The sequence below is a fragment of the Trypanosoma rangeli genome (assembly GCF_003719475.1).
Source record: "Trypanosoma rangeli strain AM80 chromosome Unknown Tra_15.4_contig_00001, whole genome shotgun sequence".
Lineage (NCBI taxonomy): Eukaryota > Euglenozoa > Kinetoplastea > Trypanosomatida > Trypanosomatidae > Trypanosoma > Trypanosoma rangeli.
Window position 1 is genome coordinate 109,211 of NW_021705745.1, and position 22,778 is coordinate 131,988.

Genomic DNA, 22,778 nt, shown 5'->3' on the forward strand with positions numbered 1-22,778 from the left:
ATTTTCGACTGATTTTTGGGTCTGAAAAAAGTTCATGGCACACGTTGCCTCTCATTGTCTTAAGATGGCACTGCATCTCTTTGAGAGTCGCTTTGCGATGCGCAAGGAGATGCCTCTTATTTCAACGGCGCCTGATGAGGAGGTGGATCTTTTATGGCGCTTTGTCATTATGTGTTTGTGGGTGTTTTGCACTTGTATGCGTGGGTACGAAACAATTCTCCGTGGATGCTCACCGATTGCCTTGGAAACGGTGATTTTGCTTTTGCGCGTCGTTCTGGTAGATGATGAAGCCATGACTAAGCGGGAGGAACTCGTGGCGTGGCCAAGCGGAAACGGGTATTCGCATCGCGTTCATAGCACGCTGGGCGCGAACGTACGCAATGGTGCGCTACAGCAGAAACAAAAAGAGCGTGTAGGATCTCGAACAGCGTTTGCATTGGAACTGTTTATGTGGTTTACCTTAATTATCTTTACGATTGACCTTACAAACATTAATAGAGCTTCTGTGGCGCTCTTTCTGGCGAATACGCTTTACTGGACGCGGCTTGGGCCAAAATCTGTGGTGTTTTTCACGGGAATTTACGTACTTGTAACGTATTTTTTGTGTCCCGCATATTCGGTACGAGATACTTTTTTGACACTTTCGGGTCAAGGTTCATGGGTGTATAGGGTGTACTCAAGTTTTGGTTTGGCCTTCTCAATAACTCTTTTTTTGACAGAAACGCAATGCCTTCACCGCGTTCGTCGGGCTGGGGTTTGGAAGGTGCTTATGATAACTCGGATCCTTGATAAAAGTGTTGCGAACACACCCCTTGGTGGATTATCATCCTTGATGCGAAGTTTGGCAGACTACTTTTTTTTTGTGGGATTTAATTTTTCCATGGCGTTATGCATGTGGTTTTCCAGTATGATGTTTGAGTGGACTTCTGAAACGTCGTTTACAAGCATTATTTTTGCATTCTATACCTTCTCTGCGATTCTTGGAGAGGGATGGGGGGATGATTTTCAACGCGTGCTCCGTGAAGCAGTCGTTTGCTTCGCCATGTATCTGGTCGTTGCCGCCCTTGTAGTTTTCTGTATACCCACAGATTCACTATCCTTTGCGGCAAATGGAGTGTCTTCGGCATTTTTTGTTCTTTACATGGCAGCTCATTCCCCCCGGCGTGTTCACTCGTCACTGCCCTTGGTAATGGTCTGGCTAGGGATGCTGGCTGCCAACGTGTACTGGCACGTCAATCGCAGTGGGGTGAATACGCTGCATATGACATGGTACAAGGAGTTGCTGTGTGTCAACACCATTACCTGCGCTGGACTCTTTATGCTATCTACCGCTCTCTACGTGTACCGATGGGAGTGGCCCGTAGACCCCTCTGCGGCAGCACTCAGCGTGACGGCAAATGGCGTGTCGAAAGTGACATTTTCTACACGGGCAGAGCATAAATCGAAGGAAAAAAATCATAACACCAACTCGTCAGTTTCCATTACCCTGGAGAAGGCAGCAGCCACAACGCTGGCAACGACACCATCTCCAGGGAAGAGAGCTTATGGTGGCGGTGACAAGGCGACATCCTTTGTGTGGTCACCCTCTTCATCGATCTCGACATCACACACTGCAGAAAATACCACGTCGGAGTCCCTCACCGGGACGGGAATGAATGCCGTAGAGGCTGACAGGGGTGGTGAAGTGTGTGAAGAGGGCATGACAGCGTCTTTAGTCGGCCCTGTGGAGAATCTTTTGACGTCTATCTCTGACGAGAACGCTGTTGCGGCAAGCCCGTCGTGTGAAAGTACACATGATCCTCAAACGAATTTCGATAATTCCGAGCAAGAAGAAGCGGAGGAAGAGGACGAGGACGATGATAAAGAAGAAGTCTCGGCAGAAGAAGCAGTAGACACAGAGATGACACGGGATGAAGACGATGGCAAGTATTTACCTCGATTTACTGCGTCGGAGGAGGTTAGACCCACGACGCCTCCTGTAAGGAAGGAAGCGGAGAAGAAGGTGTTGATGTCAATCAACGCATTTGACCAACAACCATCATCCGTGTCTTTTACGTCACAGGCTAAGAGACGAAGTGACAAGGAAAATGATCTTTCTTCTTTTGCTGTTTCGGATTCCTATTCCAAGAGTGAGACCTTGCTGCACTTCACAGCGCTACCATTGCCTCTGCAAACCAGCAATAGCTCCATCTGTGAGGAGCGACAGGGCGGTGGTGCCGAGAAGGGTAAGGAAATGTCACAACGTGTTTCTCCAACGACAAATGAAGGCAAGAAAGGAAACAAAAGCAATGATCGTGTCACAGCAGTAGCAGCAGAGAAGAGTTCATTGCCTGGGAATGAATCTCCTTCCTTGAATGTGGTAGAGAAAGTGGTGCCAGTGCCGCTTGAGCCTCCAGCGGCACGTAATAAGGCGTCAGCCACAACTTCGGCCGTGCGTCGCGCAGCACCAGATAAGGTGACAAGTACTCGAAAGGAAAATAATACAAAAACAACACTTCACAAGGAGACTTCGGTCGTTTATCATCAACGGCCTTCCTCGCGGACGCCTTCCTCTAAGGTGCTGTGCCCTGAAGTCACTGGTTGTAAAGGACAAACGGTCAGTAAAGTTTCATCACGTGGGGATGCGGCAGCTGCTGAATTTAAAATCCAGAATTCACTACCTCCACATGACAAAAAGATGGAGGATAGGCGGCGTGCATCAGAACCATCGGCAGCGACAAGGATTGTGTCGAGCTTCACGTCAGCAGCTCGCGTAGGATCGGTACCATATAATGGTCATGTGCCAGAAGTGAATACAGTTTCAGGTGAAGGGGGGGGTGTTGCCATTCCACAACCACGATCCGCGCAAACCTGTTTGAAAACATCTTCTACGAGTTCACTTACAGTTGAAGCTGTCAAGATGCTTATAGAAGAGGATCAAACATGGGGTATGCAAAGATCATCAGCATGGAGTGAAAAGGAAAGAAGTGTTTCGTCTTTAAACAATAAGCGCCGTTCCTGTATCTCATCACAAGCGGATGATGATGCTTCTTTGGATTTGGGAAAGTTGCATCTTGCGCCTCTCCCCGATAGTGAAACGGAAGAAAAATCCTTGCAACGGCGTGTATCTACACCGACATTTGGGGCGCCACGTTCTATTCCACAGGCTACACTTCATTCTTTGGAGAATTTTGCCAAGGCCTATATTCCACGTGTGTCGGCTTCTGGCACCACTGATGTGGAGCAGCATGCAGAAGACGCTAAAAAGAAAGGCGCAAAGAATTCTTTGAATAAGAATTGTTATGCACCTGCTGCGCCGAACCATGCCTTACTTCTTGATACACTTGCGTCTGCACCTGTAGGCCGTTCAGAGTCAACTTTTGCGGAATCTAGCACTACTGTGTCGCAGCTAGTTACGCCTCAAATGTTTTCAATGAACGGTGTGGGGGGTACTAGACGTGGTGCAGTTCTCTACCAACAAGCGGCCTCCACTATTCAACCACACATTACGGCAACTCCACGCATGGAGTCGCGTGCAATGGTCATGCCCCAAAATCCGATACAACAGCAGGTTCCTGTGGTGCTGGTGGCGATGGGTGATGGTCGAGTAACTTACTGCCCCATTATTCCTTCTTCGTATCCCGCTGCACCGCAGATTGTAATGCAGTCACCGCATATGGAGTCGACAGCAATGCCGCAACATCTGCAACGAGGCGTGGTGTATCAGCAGGTTTCACTTTCTCATCCTCAACAGACGTATCCAGGGGTATGGCAGCAAGTGAACCAGCAGTTACATGCACCAAAGTAACCGTATGGCTTGTCTGCCATCTTTTCTTTTTTTCTTTTTTCTTTTTTGGTTTTAGTTTCTGGCGTCAAAGTGAAGAGGCTTTGAGACAGCCATTCTGCCGTTCCCTCTTGGGTGGTGGGGAAAATAAAAAAAATGGTGTGAGTAATCTTCTTGCTGTTGTACACGGGAGAAGCAAGATAAAAAAGTAAAAACGGCCACCACCACTAGCAGTCAAAAAAAAAAAGTGGGGGGTTGATTGGGGGAGGCGTGACTGGGGAAAAGGTATGTTATGATGGATAAGAATAAGCAAAACAAAAAAAACGTAAAAAAAAAGCAGACAAGTACGTAAAAGGACACACACAGAAGAAGCAAAAAGAAAGGGGTAAAACAGTTCATATATGCTCGTGCGTGACCTTTGTTTTTATTGGTGGGAGAGATACAGCGAGATTGCGTTGTAAATTGTCATTTTCAGGTTGTGGTTGTTGTTGATCGTTTCACACACCATTTATCCTTCTACGGCTCGTGTCGTCTGAGGTGTGCTGGTATTTGTATGTGTGTGTGTCTGAGTGAGAAAGGGAGGCACAAAGAATGTGGGTGAGGATGTGCATGTATAAACATTCTGCCGTGATCAGCGGCGCTCCGCTGTTGCACCACCACCATCACCAACATTCATGCCAAGCTGCCGTAACCTGAACGCTTGGCCCAAGAGGATGGACGACAGCACGGCGAAATTGATAGGATGAAGGAAAACGGAAGGAGTAACGCGAATCAATATATTGGTGAAACGAGGGTTAAAATATTTATTGAGGTATATATGTATATATGGTCTCGGTGTGTTTCTAACTCTTTGTTCTGTTTTTTTTTTTATTTTACTTTTCGTTTGACCTATTTTTTTTTACTTTTTTTTGGTGGTAGCATGGACTAGAACATGCTTTGTTTTGGTGGTTGTACCATCGGGAGATGGCCGTCTGTGTGTCTCAGCACGTGTGTGCTAGAGAGAAAAGAGAGAGGAGGGCGTACTGAGGGAATGGGACAACTTATTGTCATTCCTGTTGTGCTTCTGTACTTCCTTTCCAGCAGCTTTGGGCCACCGTTGGCGTTGAACATTTTGCTTGTTGTCATTTTGCGTGTTTTTTTTTTTTTGGGTTGTTGGTGGGTGTTCCTTGTTGTCGTGGCTGCGCCTGTTGGTATTGCTGTTGGGCCTCTGGAAATACAAACAAAAAAAGAAAACGCATAAAACGGATGGAGGCAAACGATAAAATGCGGTGGTGCGAGTGCGCGTGGGATGGATGACGTGAGAGTGAGAGGGAGTTCACCAATGCGGCGTCAATGCCCTCATGATGTATGTGTGCATGAGCTGTTTTTTTTTTTTTCCTCAGCGTTTATTTTTCTTTTCTTTTCATTTTTTTTGTGCGTCTTCTTGTTACAATGGAAGGTGATGAGGAGAAGGGAAAAACGGTTCTGGTAGAAAATATCTCTGCGTGTATACACGTCCTCTTGGGGGAAACAATTTATGCTTTGTTTGGGATTCCAAAGAAAGAAAAAAATACAAAAGGGGATAAAAGGGAAGAAGAAGAAAAAACTGATGGCGTGTATGTCCTTTTTTTTTTTTTTATCTCCGCGCCCCCTCCTTTTTTTTTTTCTTTTGTGATTGCATATGAAGAAAGACGGTTACTGTGCGTACCATCTTTTTTGGTCTGCCCTCTTCTTTCCGTTGTTTGATTATCCTCTCCTCTGTGAATGGTATGTGTGTGTTTTTGTTTATGCTCTTGTTTCCAACTCCTTCCTTCATGAGATATATATGCGTATATATATATATATATATATTTCATAAATAATAACATTACTGTTTCCGTTCTTCTTTTTTTTTAATTGTGTGTGCCTGTGTGCGTTTGCTTTTTTCCCCGCCCTCCACTCCCTTCTTCTGGTGCTTTTTTGCTTTCTCTGTCTCTGTGTCTGGCGCTGTGCTCACCGGCTTAGAGAGAGGTATTTGTGGGAAAACTGATGTCTGCCTTGTCTTTTTTCTTCTGTTGTTGCTGCTGCCGCGGCGCCCCTGGTCAGGTGGGGGGAGGGGAAGTGGACAAGATTTAGCAACGCGCGCGCACACACACACACACACGGCGCTTCACACCCTTGTGGTGTGACAGAGACTGTTTGGTTGTTGCTGTTTTGTTCAGGGGTGAAAATAGTTGACCGTTAAAACGTTTTATACAAATCCCAGAAGAAGAAGAAACAGAATTAAGGAAGGAAAGAAAAAGGATAGACGGAGCGAGCGAACGAGCGGGATAAGAGTCAGTACGTACGGTCTACATTTCCCTACTATTCTTCTTTTTTTTTTGCATTAGTTTCTTTCTGTGTGTTTTGGCTTAACTTGTTTCCTGTAGTGGTTGGTGCTAGTACGTAGCTTTTGCTCTTGTGTTACACCTGCTTGGCTCATAGCACATCAATCAGGAAGGCGTACGCGGAAATTTGAACGAAGAAAGAAAGGGAGCATTTGGGTACATCAGACGCTCTCAAAGACAACATAGAGAGGCATAGGCATATACACCTTTGTCACGCAGTCCTGGGCACCGCAGTGGAGACAACCACGAGGTGGGTGGTGAAGTTGCAGCATGAACATTCGTGTCTCCGGGAATTTGCAAGGTCCCACCGTCGTGTTTATCGCAGGATGGCCCGATACTTCGGAGGTATTTCGTGACAATATCATGGCGGGGCTGGCGTCACGCTACCGCCTCGTTGGGATCACGCTTCCCGGATTTGATTATCAATCGCCTCAGTTGCAGAAAGTGAAAAGATGTCAGGAAATTGAAGAGGTGGATGGAAATGTGACGAAGTCGTCAAAAATGGATTTTCTTTGTCTTCCACGAATGGGGTACTCATTTGAGGAGCTTGTCGATTTGTTTGAGATTGCCCTTTTTGCGGCGATGGAGCATCACCCCTTCGAAAGACCCATTCTCGTGGCGCACGATTGGGGATACGTCATCGCTCGTGAGCTATTACTCGTACGACCATACTTTTTTTCACGTGTCGTGTTTTTGGACGGTGGTGGGGACCTTGCTGATCCGTTTCCAAGGAAGGGCAGCGCGTGCGACACTGGCGTTGTGGTTGGTATGTGGTATCAGTGTTGGAAGGTGACGCTTATTCTTATTTACCAAGCGTTCGTCATTCTGGCTTTTCTCATACTCCCCACGTGCGTGGGGAAGCTGGTTCTGCGTTGGTTGCTGCAACTCATGCGTAGACCTCAGTATGAGTACACGCGTCATATCCCAACCCGGAGTCATGAAGCAGACGGGAATGAAGAACTGCTTATGGTTCCTTCCTGTATACATAGGAACACGACGGATTATCCTCGAAAATCGGTGAGGGATTTGGATATCTTCAATGTACTTCTGCACTTTAACAGTGGAGGTGGTGGCCCTGAGCAAACACACGATGTGAGGTCCCTGGCAGCAGCCTTTAATCCCAGCCAATTTTACTACGCGAATGGCTGTAGTTTGTATACTCAACCACCACACCCCAGTGCCCGTGGTATTCATTACACGTGCTATCGGTACCGATCTGCAAATAGTCATAGGAGTTGTGGCTTGCCCAGCAGAACAAGAGCGACGTCTGAAATCTCTTGGAACAGGCTTCCCCTGGCCAGTACCCCGTCACACGATGACGAGGCGGTGCCAGCTCTTGTGGATGTGGATCCTTCGAATGGATGGATTCATCTTCGATACTGGATGCTTTGGGCTTCACGATTGCTACCGAACTCGCAACGTTTTTTTATCCCTATCAGCGTTCCGGTTTTGTTTCTCTACGGTACAGAAAAGACAGTCATGCTGCATTCACAGGAATGGATTGAGTATATTGAGGAAAAGGGAAAACACGATGGTTCACAGGTTGTCGCAGTCCCAGGTGGTCACTGGTTCTTTGCAGAAAAAAGGAATAAAAGGCGAGTGGCGGAGCGAATTGGTGCGTTTTTGGACGCAGACTAGCATGAAGTGGTTAGTGTTTTACTTATGAAAGGGCCATCTATGGAGTACAGAGAGGCATCCGTACATCCCACATGTTTGAAATAACAAAGCACCCACAGTGTAAGATTGAGGGATAGGGGATTAATGGACCTAAGGACCAGCAAACTGTCATGATTTTTTACGCCTTTCTCTTCCTCTCTTGGCTTCATGAGGTTTGGTGGTGATGACTTCTATTGTTGTTGCAGTTCTTCTTGATGGTTTTATGCCCATTGCTGAGCCGTCTTTTCATTGTTGTTGTGTTGCCCCTGCAATCAATTGTTTCCATTGTATTTTTTAGCGATTTTTTTTTTGTTTTGCTTTTTGTTCCGTCCTTTTTTTTTTTTTTTTTTTTCACGGTTTCTCTTCGGTAAGTTTCTTTTTTTTTTCTTTCTTTTTTTGTTTGTTTTAATGGAAACGGCGTGGCACGAGTCACATAGCATTGTGTGGCTATGGTGGCCCCTGATGTATTGGTCTGGGTGTGATTGTGTTTTACTCGTCTAGTAAGGTGTTTTTTTTGTTTTCTGCTTTGTGTGCATGTTGGTATTTTTGTTGTGTGCTCTGCTTTGTTGCTGCTCCTGCTGTCGGGGATGGTGTGCGCTGCAACGTCAACGACGACGCTTGGGTCAGCCTGGCTTGAGCGGCGCCTTGTTGTTTTTGCTAGTGCCGGCGGCTGTGGGTGCGGACGGGGGCTGCTGGTGGGACAAAAAGAAGAAGCATCTGAAGCGGGGGGAGAATGAAAGGAAACCGTTATGTTTGATGCGCGTCTTTGCCCACTCACTTTTACCTTCCAATACCATTGAACTTCACGTTTTTCGTTGATTGGCGGTGGCTGTTTTTGCCTTCGACGATGTTGACTCGTCTGCTGTTGGCTCCTCTACATATCTGTTTCTTCCCTACGCCCCTCCTCCGATGCCAGCAGTAGCTGTGGCAGCACGAGAGAGGAAGTGCGTGGCTGGTATGTTTGGCCGGACGCGTTGTTGCTACTGAACGCACGTACAACTTTCCTTTAAAACAAAAACAAAAAAAAAGATAACACAAATGGATCTTGACACCACCACCGGTGGAGGTGCCGATGATGTGCTCTTCGGAGACGGTTCTGCTTCCACTGTGCCACCCTCGTTGCTCACTAGCGCCCCCGTGATTGACCTTGCGATGCATCCGCTGCTGCCACTTTTTGCTGCGGGTCTCGTGACGGGTGAGGTGGAGGTGCACGAGTATCGCACGACGGAGACTAGGCGGCGACCTATTACGCAACAGTACTTTAAAGGTGAGACCTTGCAGGAAACAAATCCGTACAATCTCCGCATGCACCCTAAGGGCTCTGTATCCGCCATGGAGTTTACCGAAGATGGGAATTATCTAGTGACGGCAAGCAGTGATCGCACTATAAGTGTGTTGGACTGTGTGGCGGAGCAAATCGCGATTCATATTGACGACGGGACTACAAAAAGGAAGATAACAACTCTGACTGGTAATAGGAAAACCAGTAGTAAGAGTGCTCCATTGGCAAAGGTGTCCAAGAAGAATAAGAACCCCCACAAGTTTGGCATCTCTGCACTAAATGTATGTGATGTGAATTTGTTGGCTACAGGTGATGATGATGGTTTGATTGCTATATGGGACATGCGTCAGCGGACGCCGGCTTTTTGTTATCATGAGCATGGTGATTACGTCTCACAGATGATTTACTTCTCCGATATTCAAGAGCTTGTCTCAAGCAGTGGTGATACTTGTCTCGGGGTGTTTGATCTGCGTGGGGGAAAAATCCGTGACTACAGTGAGAAGCGTAAGGATGAGTTGAGCTGCTTTGCGTTTGTAAACAACACAGGGAACAACACAAGCACCTTCATCCCCAGCATTGTGTGTGGAACCCCAAATGGAGGCCTCCCCGTGTGGAAATTCGGTTCTTGGAGACGACCATATGACATTCTCGAGCGGCATCCAGCGGAGTGTGAAAGCATCATCTCCTTCAACAACCCTGATAGCACGTTTAACCACAACATCATCCTTACTGGGGCATGTGACGGTCTGGTTCGTGTGATTCAGATGTACCCTGTGCGCCGCAACCTGTGCCAGCTCAGTGCCAGAGACTTTACCTACTCGCACAACAATTCGATTGGTGGGAAGAGCAGTGGCGGGCACGCCAACACGGCAGTGCGCCGCCAACGAGGTAATGAGGGAATCACCCGAATGCGATTGAGTCACGACTCAGCAATACTCGCAGTCTGCGGAACGGATAATATTATTGACTTTGTTGATGTGCGTTTTCTATCAAATGAGCGTGAGTTGGATACGTTGCGCTCGCAGGCGGAGAAGGGGCACTTGACGGTGCTGAGGGAGATGGAAAAGGAGCGGGAGAAGGAGGAAGAGATGGAAGCAACCGAAACAAGCACCGACGACGACGACGACAACAACGACTGTGGCAGGCCTGTGAAGACCACGAAGAAAACTAAGCGACGACGTGAGGATGAAGAAGACGGGGATAATTTCGACGATGACGTGGACAGCGATGAGGAAGAGGAGGGGGAGGAACCCAAGACGGAGCGTCAGAAGAGGCGGGAGCGCGTCGCTGCGGCGAAGTGGCTTAAGGCTGAGAAGCGAAAGAAGGTGAATTTCTCCTTTGAAAAGCGAAGGCGGCGTGTGCATGGCTTCTTTGGGGACTTGAATTCCTAAAGTACCTCATATCCCTTTTTTTGGGGGGAGGGGGGAGAGGAGGTAGTGCACGTAACAACGAAATAAGACGAGTGAGGCGAATTGGTGTGTGATAAAATAATGAAGGTTCCTGTGGCCGGCGTTTGGTTTGCAGTTGCCGCCTTTTACGACGTTGTTTTGGGTGTTGTTGTTTCCTCTCTATCCTGCTTCACTCCTTCTGCTATCCCACCTGAGTATTGTTTTCTCACTGTGGCTGCCGCTTTTCTTTTTCATTCCTCTGTTGTTCCTGTGGGGTGGGTGCTGCCACCGCAGTGGTAGCTCCAGCGGCGTGTGACGCAATGCCGCCCAAACAAGCAGCTGAGCGCCCCCCCAAGAAGAAGAAGGAGCCTCCAAAGGAGTTGTGCGGCTGCGGCGTAGACACGTACCGCCCGCCGCCGAAAGGAAAAAGGAAGGTAGCACCCATCGAGCATGCGGCTGGCTGCGTTCATCAGCGTACCACCTGCAACGCCTATCCGCACCTCCAGAAGTGTTCCGTCTGTCTCAATCCGTGCAAGTATTGCGCCGGCACAAACCGATGGTGCCCACACTGCTACGAGAACCGCTGCAGAAACATTTACAAACGCGTCGTGCACGGTCACGCAAAGGAAGAGCCGCAGCGAAAGGTACTAGTATCATTTGTCCCCGAGGATGGAGGTGGCGCAGCATCGGCTGCTATACTCCGCAGTGCGAAGGGCTCTTTATCACGCTGAGTGTCCCTTCGCTCCTCAAAGCACCAGCGCAAAGACACATACACAAGGTGAAAGAAAATGGACCTTAGGCGGTGGGAAAGAAAAAGGTAAATACGCGAGGTGTGAAATAAATGAAAAGACCCATGACGCCCGAGAAAACAACAGCGGTAGGAAACAGCGTGAGAGAAGTGTATCTTCTTTCTTTCAGTGTATACGCATACCATGTACATACATAGTCGTCATCAATACGAGTGACTGCCACATTGACGGGCACTGTCAAAAATTCTAGCCTGTGCTGCTCCTGGGCTTGTTTGGTAAGGCAAATCTCTTCTTCTCTTTGTCGCCTACATAACATCAACAGCAAAGTATGCAGTGTTTTTGCCAGCACGGGTCCAATACTTTTTTTCTTTTGATTGTTTTGAAGGAATGTGTTTTTCTTTTGTCTTCTCTATCTGTTTCATTTTGATCCTCTTTTCTTTTTTTTTTCATTCCTTTGTGTAGTTGAGGAACACAGTGTGACTTAGAGGGTTTCCACAGTCACCGAAAGGAACATCTGAGGTTCTCTTACGTGTTGTTGAAGTAATAGATTTAGAGGTGAGTCTCATGTCCGTGGTGCTGGATGTGAATACCATTATGACGGCCCTGTGGCCGTCAGCCAGAGGGAAGGTGACGCGGTCGACAGGGCAGATTCTGGAAATCACTCTAGTCGACAAGGGGACAACGCGATTCACTCATGTCGTCTTTGACCCCACGGACGAGGCGACGTTTTACGCGAGCAGTAGTGAGGGGCTTGTGTATCTGTTTTCTCTTCGCAAGAACGCTGTGAAACTCTTCGCGGCTCTTGAGTATCCAATCGCCTCAATGGCACGTTGTGGCAACGGGGCGAATCCACTGTTTGTGTGTGCAACGGAGGATTTGAGCCTTGTTTGGTTGGATTGCAGGACGAGCCGCATTCTTCAAAGAGTGAAGACACCGCATCTTCACGCTGTTCATATGATGCATGCTCCGGTTGGTTTGGGTTCTTCTTGGTTGGCCACCATTTCGCGAGATGCATTGGCTCTATGGGACGCCACACAAATGGCGTGTCAAGTGCATAGCCACATAACGACAGCAGACGCGATACATGACTTTTTGAGCGTGCACGCCGAGGCGAACCTTCTTTTGACGGTGGAGAATTCTGGAGTCGTCAGGACATGGGACACTTTTACTTTAATGCCAATAAACACCGTAAAGGTTGAGATGCGTCCACGCACAGCAGCGGCATGCCAAAAGTATATCGCTCTTGGATTTTCGAATGCAACTGTCGGTTTCTTGAAAATCCCAGATTTGTCTTCTATTTGTTGTGTTCAGCTTTCTACGGCACCTGCGGCAACGCGTTCTCTCTCAATTATAAACGACGATCTTCTTGCTTGTGAACTAACAGATGGCACCGTTGTTTTTTTGTTGGTCAGTAACTACAGCGTGGCCTTTGCAATGGCTGCATCATGCAGTGGTGTGGCGTGTAGAGGCCCTGCATCTTTTAGCGTATCAGGTCCGTCCTTTGGTGTGTTTTTGCGTGGCAATCAGTTGACTCTCTTTTATCTTCCCATAGCTCGTCAGTACTACCTGCGACGGACAAAGTGGAATGGTGCAGACCCAAATCCGGCATTGCCGCAGCAGCTATATCCCTTTCTGCGGCAAGGAGAGAGCACTCGTGCGACGGGACCCGCAGAACAGGAGCAGAAAAGTATTAGGGACACCACCCTTCCGCGTCCCGCCATTCATCTGAGCGAACAGCAAGTGTCTAAATGGGTAAAGGTGGATCTTCTGCGTCCATCTACTGCAGCTACAGCTGCCAAGGAAGTTGGAAGCCGAACTTGTGTAGCCTCATCCCATAAATTTGAAGCGCCTTTCAAGGGAAGAAAGGCAGGTGCCGAGATGGGTGCGAATGAGATGAAGGAAAACGAACTATCGCAGAGGCCATTCTTGGATAGGGCATCTCGGGCCGCCAACATGAAGTATTTGAAACGTCTGCTTATGAGCTATGGAATGTTTCCAGAGAAATTTCGATCTCTTATTTGGCGGTTTCTTCTGCAACTCTCAGAGCGACGCTTTACGGCCCCACAGTACACTCAGCTTCTCAGCAAAGGGACGCATAGATCAGTTCATTCTCTCTTAAGGCCTTTTCCTTTGGCCAACAAAAAGATGCGAACTGCAATGGAGAATGTCCTGTCAATATTGGCGTGGCATGTGCCTTTTTTTGCTGTGATTCATTTTTTGCCCATGATTGTTTACCCCTTTTTGCAAGTATACGGGGATGACATACAATCGACGGTGGAGGTTGTCCTTGTTGTTTTGTCCAATTGGGGACAGGAGTTCTTTCAATATTACCCGCAACATCCAGTTGCTCTCACCGCATTACTCAACCAGCTGCTTCGTACCGAGGATGCAGAGCTGCACAGCCACCTCGATCAATGTGGAGTCATGGCTGAAGAATGGGGCTGGGAACTGCTGAAATCGTTCGACACCGATATCCTCACCACTGCAGCATGGTTACAAGTGATGGACCACGTCTTCTTCAACAGGCCAATTTGGTTTTTCCTTTTCCATGTACGGTGGCTTGTAAGTCTTCGTGCAAAGCTAATGAAATTGTATGAACATCAAGAGCTTTTGGCCGCTTTTAGCGCAGCACAATCTATTAATGTCAACAAAGTCATTGCGGAAGCCTATGGTCTGTATGGCCGATATCCCACGGGAGATTTGACTGAACCGTATAGGGAACTCCATTCGTTCGTCGACTATGCATATCCTGTTGCATGGAAAATTAACAAGGAGACGATTACCAGAAAGTTGGCGGATTTTCAGCAGTCCCTTCAGCACGAAGGGCAGGAAGCGGAACTTTGCCGTGAACTTCAGGGTATTCGCGAGCAGATGACGGAGGCCGAGGTGCTGGAAGATGTGTTTGTTGAAAAGAGACGTGCTGAATTTGCCGCCCAACTCATCATGGCGAACGATCATTTGCAAAACGAAGTGGCTCGTGAAAAGGAGAAGCAACGGGCGCGTGAACTGAAAAATGTGGTTCGAATTCAGGCAGCGCAAAAGCATCTCCAGCATGCAGACCGTTTAGAAGCGCTTAAGGAGGAACTCATCTCCACGCGCGTTCAAGTTGCCGACCTTGCGGAACTCAGGGAGAAGGAGACAAGGCACTGGAAGTTGGCGGAATCCCTGACAGATCATGAGGTCCGTCGCCTCGAAGAAGCTGCTCGTGAACGCCTTGTAAAGGCAAAGCGGGCCATCGAAGAGGCCGAAAAAAAGAGTTCTCCGCAGTCAGGGGAGGGTGAGAGTGGCTCGATTCCTGTAGTAACAACTCCACCAGTGGTGACGGCAGCGCGGAGTCCCTTAGAGATGGCTATAAAAACTCCACGGACACCTATAGTGTCACGCGGTCCTGTGCAGGTGTACCGCACGATGCAGAGCTGTGCAACTCGTGGAGTGAATGAAACCCATTGGTCAGAGCATCATCAAGAGCGTTTAACAGGTGGGCAGCCACCAACTCCTCCAGCTTTGTCCTCATTTGTGCCAGTTAGAAGTCCCTTATATGATAACCTGTTTGACGACGCTGTGCCTGGGAGTCAGAGCGAGACGAAGTGGCCAACAAACGTTCATGCCCCATCGCAGAGACGGCGACCTTCGAGTGACCATGACGAACACTCGTCTGCAGGAACTGTATTGCTTCGTTCCCGTGGCTCTACGGCCTACCGGTTGCCACGTCCGCCCCATGAAAGACTGAGCATGACACTTGAAAGAGGGCATAGATGACCATAGATGAATCCACAATGGGTTTGTCAAGGGACATTTGCCGAAGCGTGGGTGATAAGAAGAGGGATTGGAGTTGGGGGTGGGGATGTTTCAGCTCATCTCACCTCCCCTAGCCTTGCTCTTTTTATTTTTTATTTTTCTTTCCTTTGTTGACATTTTTTTCTTATTTTTGGTATACACAAAATTTCAGGTAAAATGTTTTGTCACCTTTCCCGTCTTCTTATTTTGTGTGTGTCTTTGTGTTTGCATACTGTCTGTTCTTTCTGATGCAGTTCACTTTAGGGAGTGGCTGATATGTGTGCATCACACGGTATAGCCATTAGACGCAGAGGGAGCACAATTTTTGGAAAGGAGGGGTGAAGAAGAAGATAAACCGCGGTATATTAAGACACAATACAGCATCTCACACTGGCATGAGTGCCACTCTTTCTGTTATCGAATTTGTATGCAACCTGCGTTGGGTGTTGTCGTACGCTGTGCAACGTCTTGATCCTGTGCTGGAGGCGCACTACGCAAACGTCCTTGAGCGTGCTAGACAGGCCGAACGTGATGTTTCACGATCTTATGCCCCGGTAAAGTCTCTGGCAGAGGTGTCTAGTGATGCCCTAGCGTTGGCGCAGGAAGGGATCGTGTACCTGCTCGTGGCTGAGGGTGTACTGGGTCATTGTCCGCCCACTATGCACTCCTTCCTGCTGCGCGCGACGACGTCACCTGACTCCGGTGTGATGAGTACTTCTACGGACGGCAGTGATGATTCTAGTTTGTTCCAATTACAAGGTGCAAGGAACGTGTGCCAGGCTCATTTCTTGTGCATCCGCTGGCTTATTGCGGAAGGGCTTTTGACGGAAGAAGAGTTGCTAGATTCTCTGGGAGGTAAAGCCGATGCTTCAGCGCATGGAGAACAAAGCCTTTTTGATCTGCACCTTTCTATAGCAAAAGGCCTTTCTACTGGATGTTCTTTTGCTCTACAAGCGCATGTGTTACTCACACGATCCCTCATCTTACATTACTGCTGCTCACTTCTATCAGTGAATGATATCGTGGCGCACGTCCGGTTTCTGGATCCCACGTGCAGGGGAACCTTAGAAAGTATAGAAGACACGACTTTTGTTTTGGATCTCTCATCTGCTTAAAGTAATGCACGAGAAAAATATTATAGATGGTGAGCTGTACCAAGTTGCAGCGAATGGAATTAGAGATTCTTTCTACCACACTGTGCAGAGTGGTGTTGTTCTTGGGCTTGCTGTACATTTTTACAAGCAAGCTCTTCTCCCACTGACGCGTGTCTGCACTAGCGCAGGGGATAGCAAGACAGCCTCACATTGTCAAAAAGGTCGGCTGCAAAACTGGGGTTCTGTGTTGAGTGTATCGGAAGAACTTGGATTATGGCCATGCCTTTACGCAGATGAAGTGGAACAGTATGGAGCCGTCGTACTTCAGTTGCATGTGCTTAGGTTTGTCGAGGAACTTTTTGCGGTGCTTGCGACACAGGCAGAAGACTCACAAGAACGTGGGGAAAGTGAGCGAGGGCCACCCGTTAGCCAGTCTATCACCTCACTGCGTGTCGACCGCGGAGAGGATGTTGATTGTATGCCTCTGACGGAAGTGCAATCGCAGGATGTTATGGATTCAGTGTGTGAGAAGGAAAACGAAGAAGTCAATTTGAACAAGTACCCTACAGAAAAAGGTGATGGCACCAGTAGTATGTGGGACGGAGGCGAGGTGAATGGTGGGCCTTCATCCAGGAGCAGTAGAAGTTATCCCTCTGCTCACAGCCGACGTCAGTACGATGTAATGATGGCGAGCCTGCAACTGCATGAGGCGGGCAATGTGGTGTTGGTGCCTCCAAAGTCTAATGGCAGTCCACTGAAGTTATGTCCCTCAACATATTCAGACGCGCCAGGAGTTGTAGTGGCAATTACAACATCATCTACGTCCAGTAACGCCGGGTATGTTTTATCTAGAACCCCTTCACAACGTTTCACTGTGGAGTGCAGGTCGTTGCCCGAAAAATGCCCAACGACGGAGTTGGTTGACTTCTCTGTGAAGCATACGGATGGAATTATGGAAGGTGATAAGGTGGTCAGCGTTAAAGAGCCAATCGTTGTGAATCCTTTGCATTCGTTCTCCACATCCAACGAGCAGAGTGCGACGGTTTTACCTCTTTCCGCCTATTCCCCGACTGCCACTGCCGGTGCTGCAAATATCCTGACTTTCAGCAATGAGGAGCTTCATCCTCCGCCTTCGATGGAAACAGTACTACGAAGAGCCTGCGATCGGTACGATCCTATTTTGTTTTCAGGTGAGAGAAAGTTGGGCATGTTGTCTCCTTTGACAAGCACCATGATGGATAAGCATAATGGTGTGAGAACGGTGGCATCTTGCACGACGACAGAGAGTTCATTTCCTGTCAATTTAATCGGGAGGCTGGGTGCTCTGCACTCGAGTAGAGAGATGACGAGCGCCTTTACTGCTGCGAGCTTATCGCGTCCCCATTCACCCCCACAATGGCAAGAGGAGGTGGAGAGTCAGGGTGTGTCTCCCATTACTCCTGATACTGGAACAGAGCAGAGTGTCGTACCTTCCCAGACAGTTCTAACCTCAGCGGAACTGCAACGTTGCACTTTTCTGATGAGACAAAACCCACAACATCGTTCAAACGTGCGTGAATTCCGTGAGACTGAACTAAGGGACCTGATGCAAGATTTCTCGGTAGTGGATCCTTCACTCCTCTCAGGTACCTCTGATCGTCACTCACTTTTACTGACGCTTGAAAAGCAACAGACGCTAATTCGATGCTTAACAAGTAGACTTGAGGCAATGAAGAAAGACAATCCTTTACGGCATGACGATGCTTGGTCAGCGACTGACGGGGTTTCTACTGTCAGCGAGGGGCCGGATCCAAAACGTTTGCTTCGTTCCGACGCCGATTGCCGCACGGATGATAGTGGGCAACGTGCTGAAACTGATGTTTCTTCAGTCCCAGATGTTTTCTTGGATAGCGAGAGATCTTTTTATTATTACTAAGGAGCGTCACCTTGAAGCCTAGAGAAGCTTGACGCCACTAATGTATTTGGAATATCTTTGCTTTGTTCTTCTTGGATAGTTGGGTTGGTGTTTTCTTGTTCTCTTCGTTTTGTTTTGTTTTGTTTCCTGTGTTTATGCCTGTTTTTTTTTTTGAATTCTTCTCCGTGCGCAAGAGTTACCGCCAAAAGGACGGATTTTCACCTAGAAGACGTGTGTGTCTTTTTTTTTTAGGGGGTAGGCGGATAGTGAGCGGGGTACCATGTCTCTCAAGTCCGTAGCACCAGTAGAGTGTGCGTCTGCGGGAATCACCAAGGGACACCATGTCGCGAGTAAAGGCTTTATTGCCTGGCTCCTAATCCTCATGGTGTTTGCGATGTATTTTCTTTGGGCGTTTCTACCTGAGCATTTGCTTGACTGGACCCTGCTCAACTACTATCCTGATAAATATTGGGCCGTGGCGTTGCCGGCTATTCTTGTCATGTCAGTGGTGTACTACTTTTCCATGTCCTTTCTTTTGGTGTTGTACCGGACTAATCCCCTTACCGATGGATTCTCTGTTGCAGACGCGGATGCGAAGGAGGATTACCACAGCCTTGAGACCCTGTCCGATGCGAAGGAGAGTGTTCCCCCACTCACCGAAATCCCAGTGAGTGTGACGAGTCGACTACTGTTCCAGCCGTGGAACTGATGTTGTCTTTTTCACTCTTTTTGCCAGCCGTGTGTAAATTATTGCTCCATGTGTCCTGGATGCAAGTCTTTTTTGAGCGACGGGTGAGGGCCATTGTTTTTTTTTTAATTTGTTATTATTATTTGTGTGTGTGTGTGTGTTGTTGTTTTTTTTTGTTTTGGGTGGGGGGAGGAGACATGCTGAGGTTTTTTCCCCCACTGCTGCCCGCATGATCAACTGAAGGAAGTTTTTATCCAGCCGGAAAAGAAAGGCGAAAAAATAAAAGCAAAGAACAGACAGACGAATGCGACGCTCAATTTATTGGCGGCAGTCAAGGGTTCTTGCGATGTTAATCGACGCGGTCAGTAGACGCCGAGTAGGACTAGAACCCGAGGATGTTTACAGAATTTGCGCCCTCCTCAAAGCAAAGAACGACGCACTGTTGTTGCAGAAGAACCAGCCTTTTCTCTCTGGGCTGCACGCGGAGTACCAAAAGATGGGGCCAGACGCTGTGACACCGTTTCAGCGAACATTTATTGATGGGGTTTTCGCCGCTCTCCCATGTGCTGTTCTGAACTCCTACCCCTGCCGCGTGGAGGATGGAGAAACGAGTACAACGAACTCTGCTGGGATGGCTGTAGCTGGCAAACAGCATCAGAAGTGGTCGAAGGCGATGACGATGGCGACGGCGAGTGAAACTTCTGCAAATGCCCTCGCGGCAGATAATGCAAATGATGCAGTCGTGGCAAAGAGGGACGCGGCGATTCGGTCCGATGAGGCGCTGGCCGTTGAGGGGCGGATTGCTGCCATTTGGGAGGTGGTTCAGGAGTATCAGTCTACCAACTTTATAGGGACTGATGGGACCCAGAAAATTCACAAGCACTGCAAGGCTCTAGAGCTACAGCTTCGTCAGATGAAGCCATTTGAAGTCGCATCTCTAGTAAGGGCACTCGCTATCATTAACTATCAGGACTACACCTTTACAAATCTTATTGCTCGCCGCAGCTGCGAGGTGGCGTCAAAGCTCTCTTCATCCGAGCTGTGCCGAACCTATTTTAACCTGAGCAAATTACAGAGTCATGACTCTCTGGTCGCTTTTGTCAATCAAATTGAGGCTCAAATGGAAAGGTTCCATCGAGAACAGATCCAGTTTGTCGCCATGGCACTTGAGAGGCAACCACAGATTGCTTCTGCTCCTGCACGTATGGCTCCCAAGCTTCTAGCACGGGCTGTGTCCCATTTCTCTGAGAAGGACGGCATACTGTACCATCGAGCATTATTAATTGTGGCTGCGCGTTATAATTTATCACGTCACCCAGCGGTAATGAAAATATTTGAGGACGCCTCTAAACATTTAGAGAATATTCCTGAACGTGATCTACTTGCACTTCTACAGTCTGCCGTTGACCTCAGTATCTCTGCTGGGACTCCAGGACTTACAGAGCTTCTGAGCAAGGTGGAAGGTGTCGTTTGCACCATAGATATTCGTCATGCTGACGCCCTTATGGACATCCTTTCCGTGCTTCCTATTGATACTAGCGGCATTATGGCCAAGTTGATGAATCGACTGGTGACAGACGCAGGCAAGCTGTCGATAACACAGTTAACGTTTATTTTAGACCTACTCTCGAGTTACCCTCCAGCAAAGGGTAACGCATGCGTTGCAGCACTTGCCTTCGCCGCTTCCCTCCGTGCTGAATTTTTTGATAGAGAAGCACTGGAGCAGGTGGTATTGAGCCTCGCCCAGATTAACCTGTTCTCAGACGATTTCTATACACTGGTATTGGTTCTGCAAGAGAGTAAAGGTGGCTTCCGAAGCTTTGACAAGTTGGCTAGTCTGATGAAGTGGTGCTCGCGAGAAGTCGTGCTGGATGTGCGAGGTCAAGACATGATCACGAAAGGAATTTTAAGCCTGGCACCCACCATGAATGATGAAGAGCTTGCTGAGACTCGTAGGCTTTTGACGCAGCTTGGTGTGAAAGACAAGAATGTTCATCAAATGATATTTCGCCGCGCCAAACAGTTGCAGCGCGAAGCAGGAAGTCGTTGGACTCGGCGTGGTTACACCAATGCCGCTGATGACTTCACATAGCGTCTCTTTGGAGGGGGTTACCGTTAACCGTGTGACGTGTTTCCCGGCACCAAGCGTGACTTTTGCCCTTGCTGTTTGTTTGTTCGCTTCATTATATATATTTTTTCTATAATTTTTTCCCTTTTGCCTTGCACGACTATTGGCCGTCTATCTTAAGTGTAGCCTTCGCATTCTACACTTGTTGTTGTTGTTGTTGTTGCTTGTTGCTTATTGCTTATTTATTTGTCCGTGCTTGACTGGTTTTACCTTTGCCGCAAAACACCACCATTAATCTGGACCTTTTATTTGTGAAAAGAAGACTCTAGGAGATGCTCAGTGCCCTCTCAGGGGCTGCTCCAGCCGCTCTTGCCACCACAGTGGCCGTAAGACCGGCTCCGCTTGATCACATATTCCAGCGCTGCAAGCTGAACCTAGTGGAGTTTACGGCGCAGGACATCTATCAGGTGTGCACAACGGCGTACAATATGGACACCATTGGCATGACACAAGACCCGGACTTCATGCGAGGCCTCCATGATGCCTTTCGCCGCTCCGACCAGACAGTCCTCTCACCTTTTCAGGCGAACCTTATCGCTGACACCTTCCGCAAGGTGGGCATCATCAGTTCACCGAAGGAGGTGGCTGTACCGGAGGAAGAGGCTGTATCACCAGAGTCGCTCATTATGGTACTCCGTTCCATGAATATCATGAAACAGCGTGATGAACGCAAGATGAACACGGTGCTGAAGCTGATGTTTCCGATCCTTGATGAGTTTAGCCCAACGCAGCTTTCGCTTACAGTCACAGAGTTGGCACGCCTGAAGTGCCAAAGTACGGATTTTCTTGGTAAGCTGGCAAAACGCATCATTGAGTTTAGTGATGATTTGAGTCCGCTTGATATATCACTCACCGCTATGAGTCTTGCATACTGCCCAGGGGTATCGCACACCATTCTTCGCCGCGTGTTTCAAATAGTGGAGGAGCGCATGGGTGAATTTCAGCCAGAAGATTATGTTAATGTTCTTTACGCTCTAAACGCTCTGGGCCCAAAATTTTTAATGATCTTCCGTCGTTTGGTGGAGTGTGGTTTAGAGCACGTAGAGAACATGGATGCGGTAACGCTCACAAACTACCTTGTATGCTTTACAACAATGAATTACAGGCAACTTGAACATGTGGAGATTTACGCAGATGCTCTCGTAGAAGTTGCAACGGATCTTTCAGAGAAGGAACTGGTTCAGGCGTTTATTGCGCTGCAACGCCTACATCTACTTAGTGACACTATGTTTGGTACAATGGCATCGTGTGCAATGCGGTATGCAGCGAAAATGGATCCGCGAAACATTGCACCCATTATAGATATCTGCAGCACTGTTCCGCACCCTTCTGGGCCCCTTATGAAGGCTCTTTTGGACCGTGCCATGGAATGTACTCGCATCCTATCACCAAACCAGCTTGGCGACATTCTTAACCTTATCGGACTTTATCCTCCAGCGCGAGAGCATCCACTCGTGCAAATGTTTGGTAAACAGGCCCGACTTCGGCTTGACTTAATGGGACCTGAACCTCTTGCAGGTGCTACGCGCGGTTTGGCCAACCTTGGCTACGCCGATCCTGAGTTTTACATTCAGGCCGCTGAAACAGGTTTTCGTTACGGGTTTAAGGACTGGTCTTTGCTGGAGCCCATCCTTATGGGACTCAGCATTACGGGTCAGTGTCCACCGTCCATGGTGCGGGTGCTCGGTTCCCATCTAGCACCAATGGCTCGTTCAATGAGCCTTTTAGATATTGAAAGGGCAAATCGTTACATGAAACGTCTTGGATGTGAAGATGACTTTGTGTACAAGGCCATGGCTTCGCGTGTGCTACAATTTGTAAAGGATATTACGCCGGATATGCCAGAGGAATTACAGATCCTACTTCAAAGAGGTGCAGTAGAGCCTAGCACTGCACCTGGTTTGATTTAGATCTTGCTAACTTCTGACCTCAGTGGTATTTTTTTTTATTATTTTCGTGTCGTCCTGTGGTATATGCGTGTGCGTAGATATCCTTGTGTGTGTCTCAACGAAAA

At 48.2% G+C, this 22,778-nt stretch overlaps 10 protein-coding genes across 10 annotated transcripts, besides 12 other annotated features; all 10 read left to right on the forward strand.

Moving 5' to 3' along the window:
• Positions 1–34: 34 nt before the first annotated feature.
• TraAM80_00051 (uncharacterized protein) lies at positions 35–3,787 on the forward strand (the record flags this gene model as incomplete). Its single annotated transcript, XM_029377146.1, has 1 exon — positions 35–3,787. The coding sequence occupies one exon, from the start codon at positions 35–37 to the stop codon at positions 3,785–3,787; it is 3,753 nt and encodes a 1,250-aa protein (XP_029243036.1).
• A 21-nt stretch (positions 3,788–3,808) lies between these two features.
• Positions 3,809–3,840: a microsatellite.
• A 772-nt stretch (positions 3,841–4,612) lies between these two features.
• Positions 4,613–4,673: a microsatellite.
• A 453-nt stretch (positions 4,674–5,126) lies between these two features.
• Positions 5,127–5,176: a microsatellite.
• A 385-nt stretch (positions 5,177–5,561) lies between these two features.
• Positions 5,562–5,606: a microsatellite.
• Positions 5,607–5,704: 98 nt separating this feature from the next.
• Positions 5,705–5,736: a microsatellite.
• Positions 5,737–5,868: 132 nt separating this feature from the next.
• Positions 5,869–5,885: a microsatellite.
• A 100-nt stretch (positions 5,886–5,985) lies between these two features.
• Positions 5,986–6,024: a sequence feature (GA-rich).
• A 354-nt stretch (positions 6,025–6,378) lies between these two features.
• On the forward strand, positions 6,379–7,746 carry TraAM80_00052 (uncharacterized protein; the record flags this gene model as incomplete). The annotated part of the gene is made up of 1 exon (XM_029377147.1): positions 6,379–7,746. The coding sequence occupies one exon, from the start codon at positions 6,379–6,381 to the stop codon at positions 7,744–7,746; it is 1,368 nt and encodes a 455-aa protein (XP_029243037.1).
• A 319-nt stretch (positions 7,747–8,065) lies between these two features.
• Positions 8,066–8,171: a microsatellite.
• A 631-nt stretch (positions 8,172–8,802) lies between these two features.
• TraAM80_00053 (WD domain containing protein) lies at positions 8,803–10,437 on the forward strand (the record flags this gene model as incomplete). Its single annotated transcript, XM_029377148.1, has 1 exon — positions 8,803–10,437. The coding sequence occupies one exon, from the start codon at positions 8,803–8,805 to the stop codon at positions 10,435–10,437; it is 1,635 nt and encodes a 544-aa protein (XP_029243038.1).
• Positions 10,438–10,754: 317 nt separating this feature from the next.
• On the forward strand, positions 10,755–11,165 carry TraAM80_00054 (uncharacterized protein; the record flags this gene model as incomplete). The annotated part of the gene is made up of 1 exon (XM_029377149.1): positions 10,755–11,165. The coding sequence occupies one exon, from the start codon at positions 10,755–10,757 to the stop codon at positions 11,163–11,165; it is 411 nt and encodes a 136-aa protein (XP_029243039.1).
• A 582-nt stretch (positions 11,166–11,747) lies between these two features.
• Positions 11,748–14,942, forward strand: TraAM80_00055 (uncharacterized protein; the record flags this gene model as incomplete). The annotated part of the gene is made up of 1 exon (XM_029377150.1): positions 11,748–14,942. One exon carries the CDS (start codon positions 11,748–11,750, stop codon positions 14,940–14,942), a length of 3,195 nt encoding a protein of 1,064 aa, XP_029243040.1.
• A 413-nt stretch (positions 14,943–15,355) lies between these two features.
• TraAM80_00056 (uncharacterized protein) lies at positions 15,356–16,075 on the forward strand (the record flags this gene model as incomplete). Its single annotated transcript, XM_029377151.1, has 1 exon — positions 15,356–16,075. One exon carries the CDS (start codon positions 15,356–15,358, stop codon positions 16,073–16,075), a length of 720 nt encoding a protein of 239 aa, XP_029243041.1.
• A 4-nt stretch (positions 16,076–16,079) lies between these two features.
• Positions 16,080–17,969, forward strand: TraAM80_00057 (uncharacterized protein; the record flags this gene model as incomplete). The annotated part of the gene is made up of 1 exon (XM_029377152.1): positions 16,080–17,969. The coding sequence occupies one exon, from the start codon at positions 16,080–16,082 to the stop codon at positions 17,967–17,969; it is 1,890 nt and encodes a 629-aa protein (XP_029243042.1).
• Positions 17,970–18,025: 56 nt separating this feature from the next.
• Positions 18,026–18,119: a microsatellite.
• A 109-nt stretch (positions 18,120–18,228) lies between these two features.
• TraAM80_00058 (phosphatidylinositol glycan, class P) lies at positions 18,229–18,657 on the forward strand (the record flags this gene model as incomplete). Its single annotated transcript, XM_029377153.1, has 1 exon — positions 18,229–18,657. The coding sequence occupies one exon, from the start codon at positions 18,229–18,231 to the stop codon at positions 18,655–18,657; it is 429 nt and encodes a 142-aa protein (XP_029243043.1).
• Positions 18,658–18,780: 123 nt separating this feature from the next.
• Positions 18,781–18,821: a microsatellite.
• Positions 18,822–18,897: 76 nt separating this feature from the next.
• Positions 18,898–18,933: a sequence feature (A-rich).
• A 7-nt stretch (positions 18,934–18,940) lies between these two features.
• Positions 18,941–20,728, forward strand: TraAM80_00059 (uncharacterized protein; the record flags this gene model as incomplete). The annotated part of the gene is made up of 1 exon (XM_029377154.1): positions 18,941–20,728. One exon carries the CDS (start codon positions 18,941–18,943, stop codon positions 20,726–20,728), a length of 1,788 nt encoding a protein of 595 aa, XP_029243044.1.
• A 178-nt stretch (positions 20,729–20,906) lies between these two features.
• Positions 20,907–20,941: a microsatellite.
• A 95-nt stretch (positions 20,942–21,036) lies between these two features.
• On the forward strand, positions 21,037–22,674 carry TraAM80_00060 (uncharacterized protein; the record flags this gene model as incomplete). Its single annotated transcript, XM_029377155.1, has 1 exon — positions 21,037–22,674. One exon carries the CDS (start codon positions 21,037–21,039, stop codon positions 22,672–22,674), a length of 1,638 nt encoding a protein of 545 aa, XP_029243045.1.
• Positions 22,675–22,778: the final 104 nt, after the last annotated feature.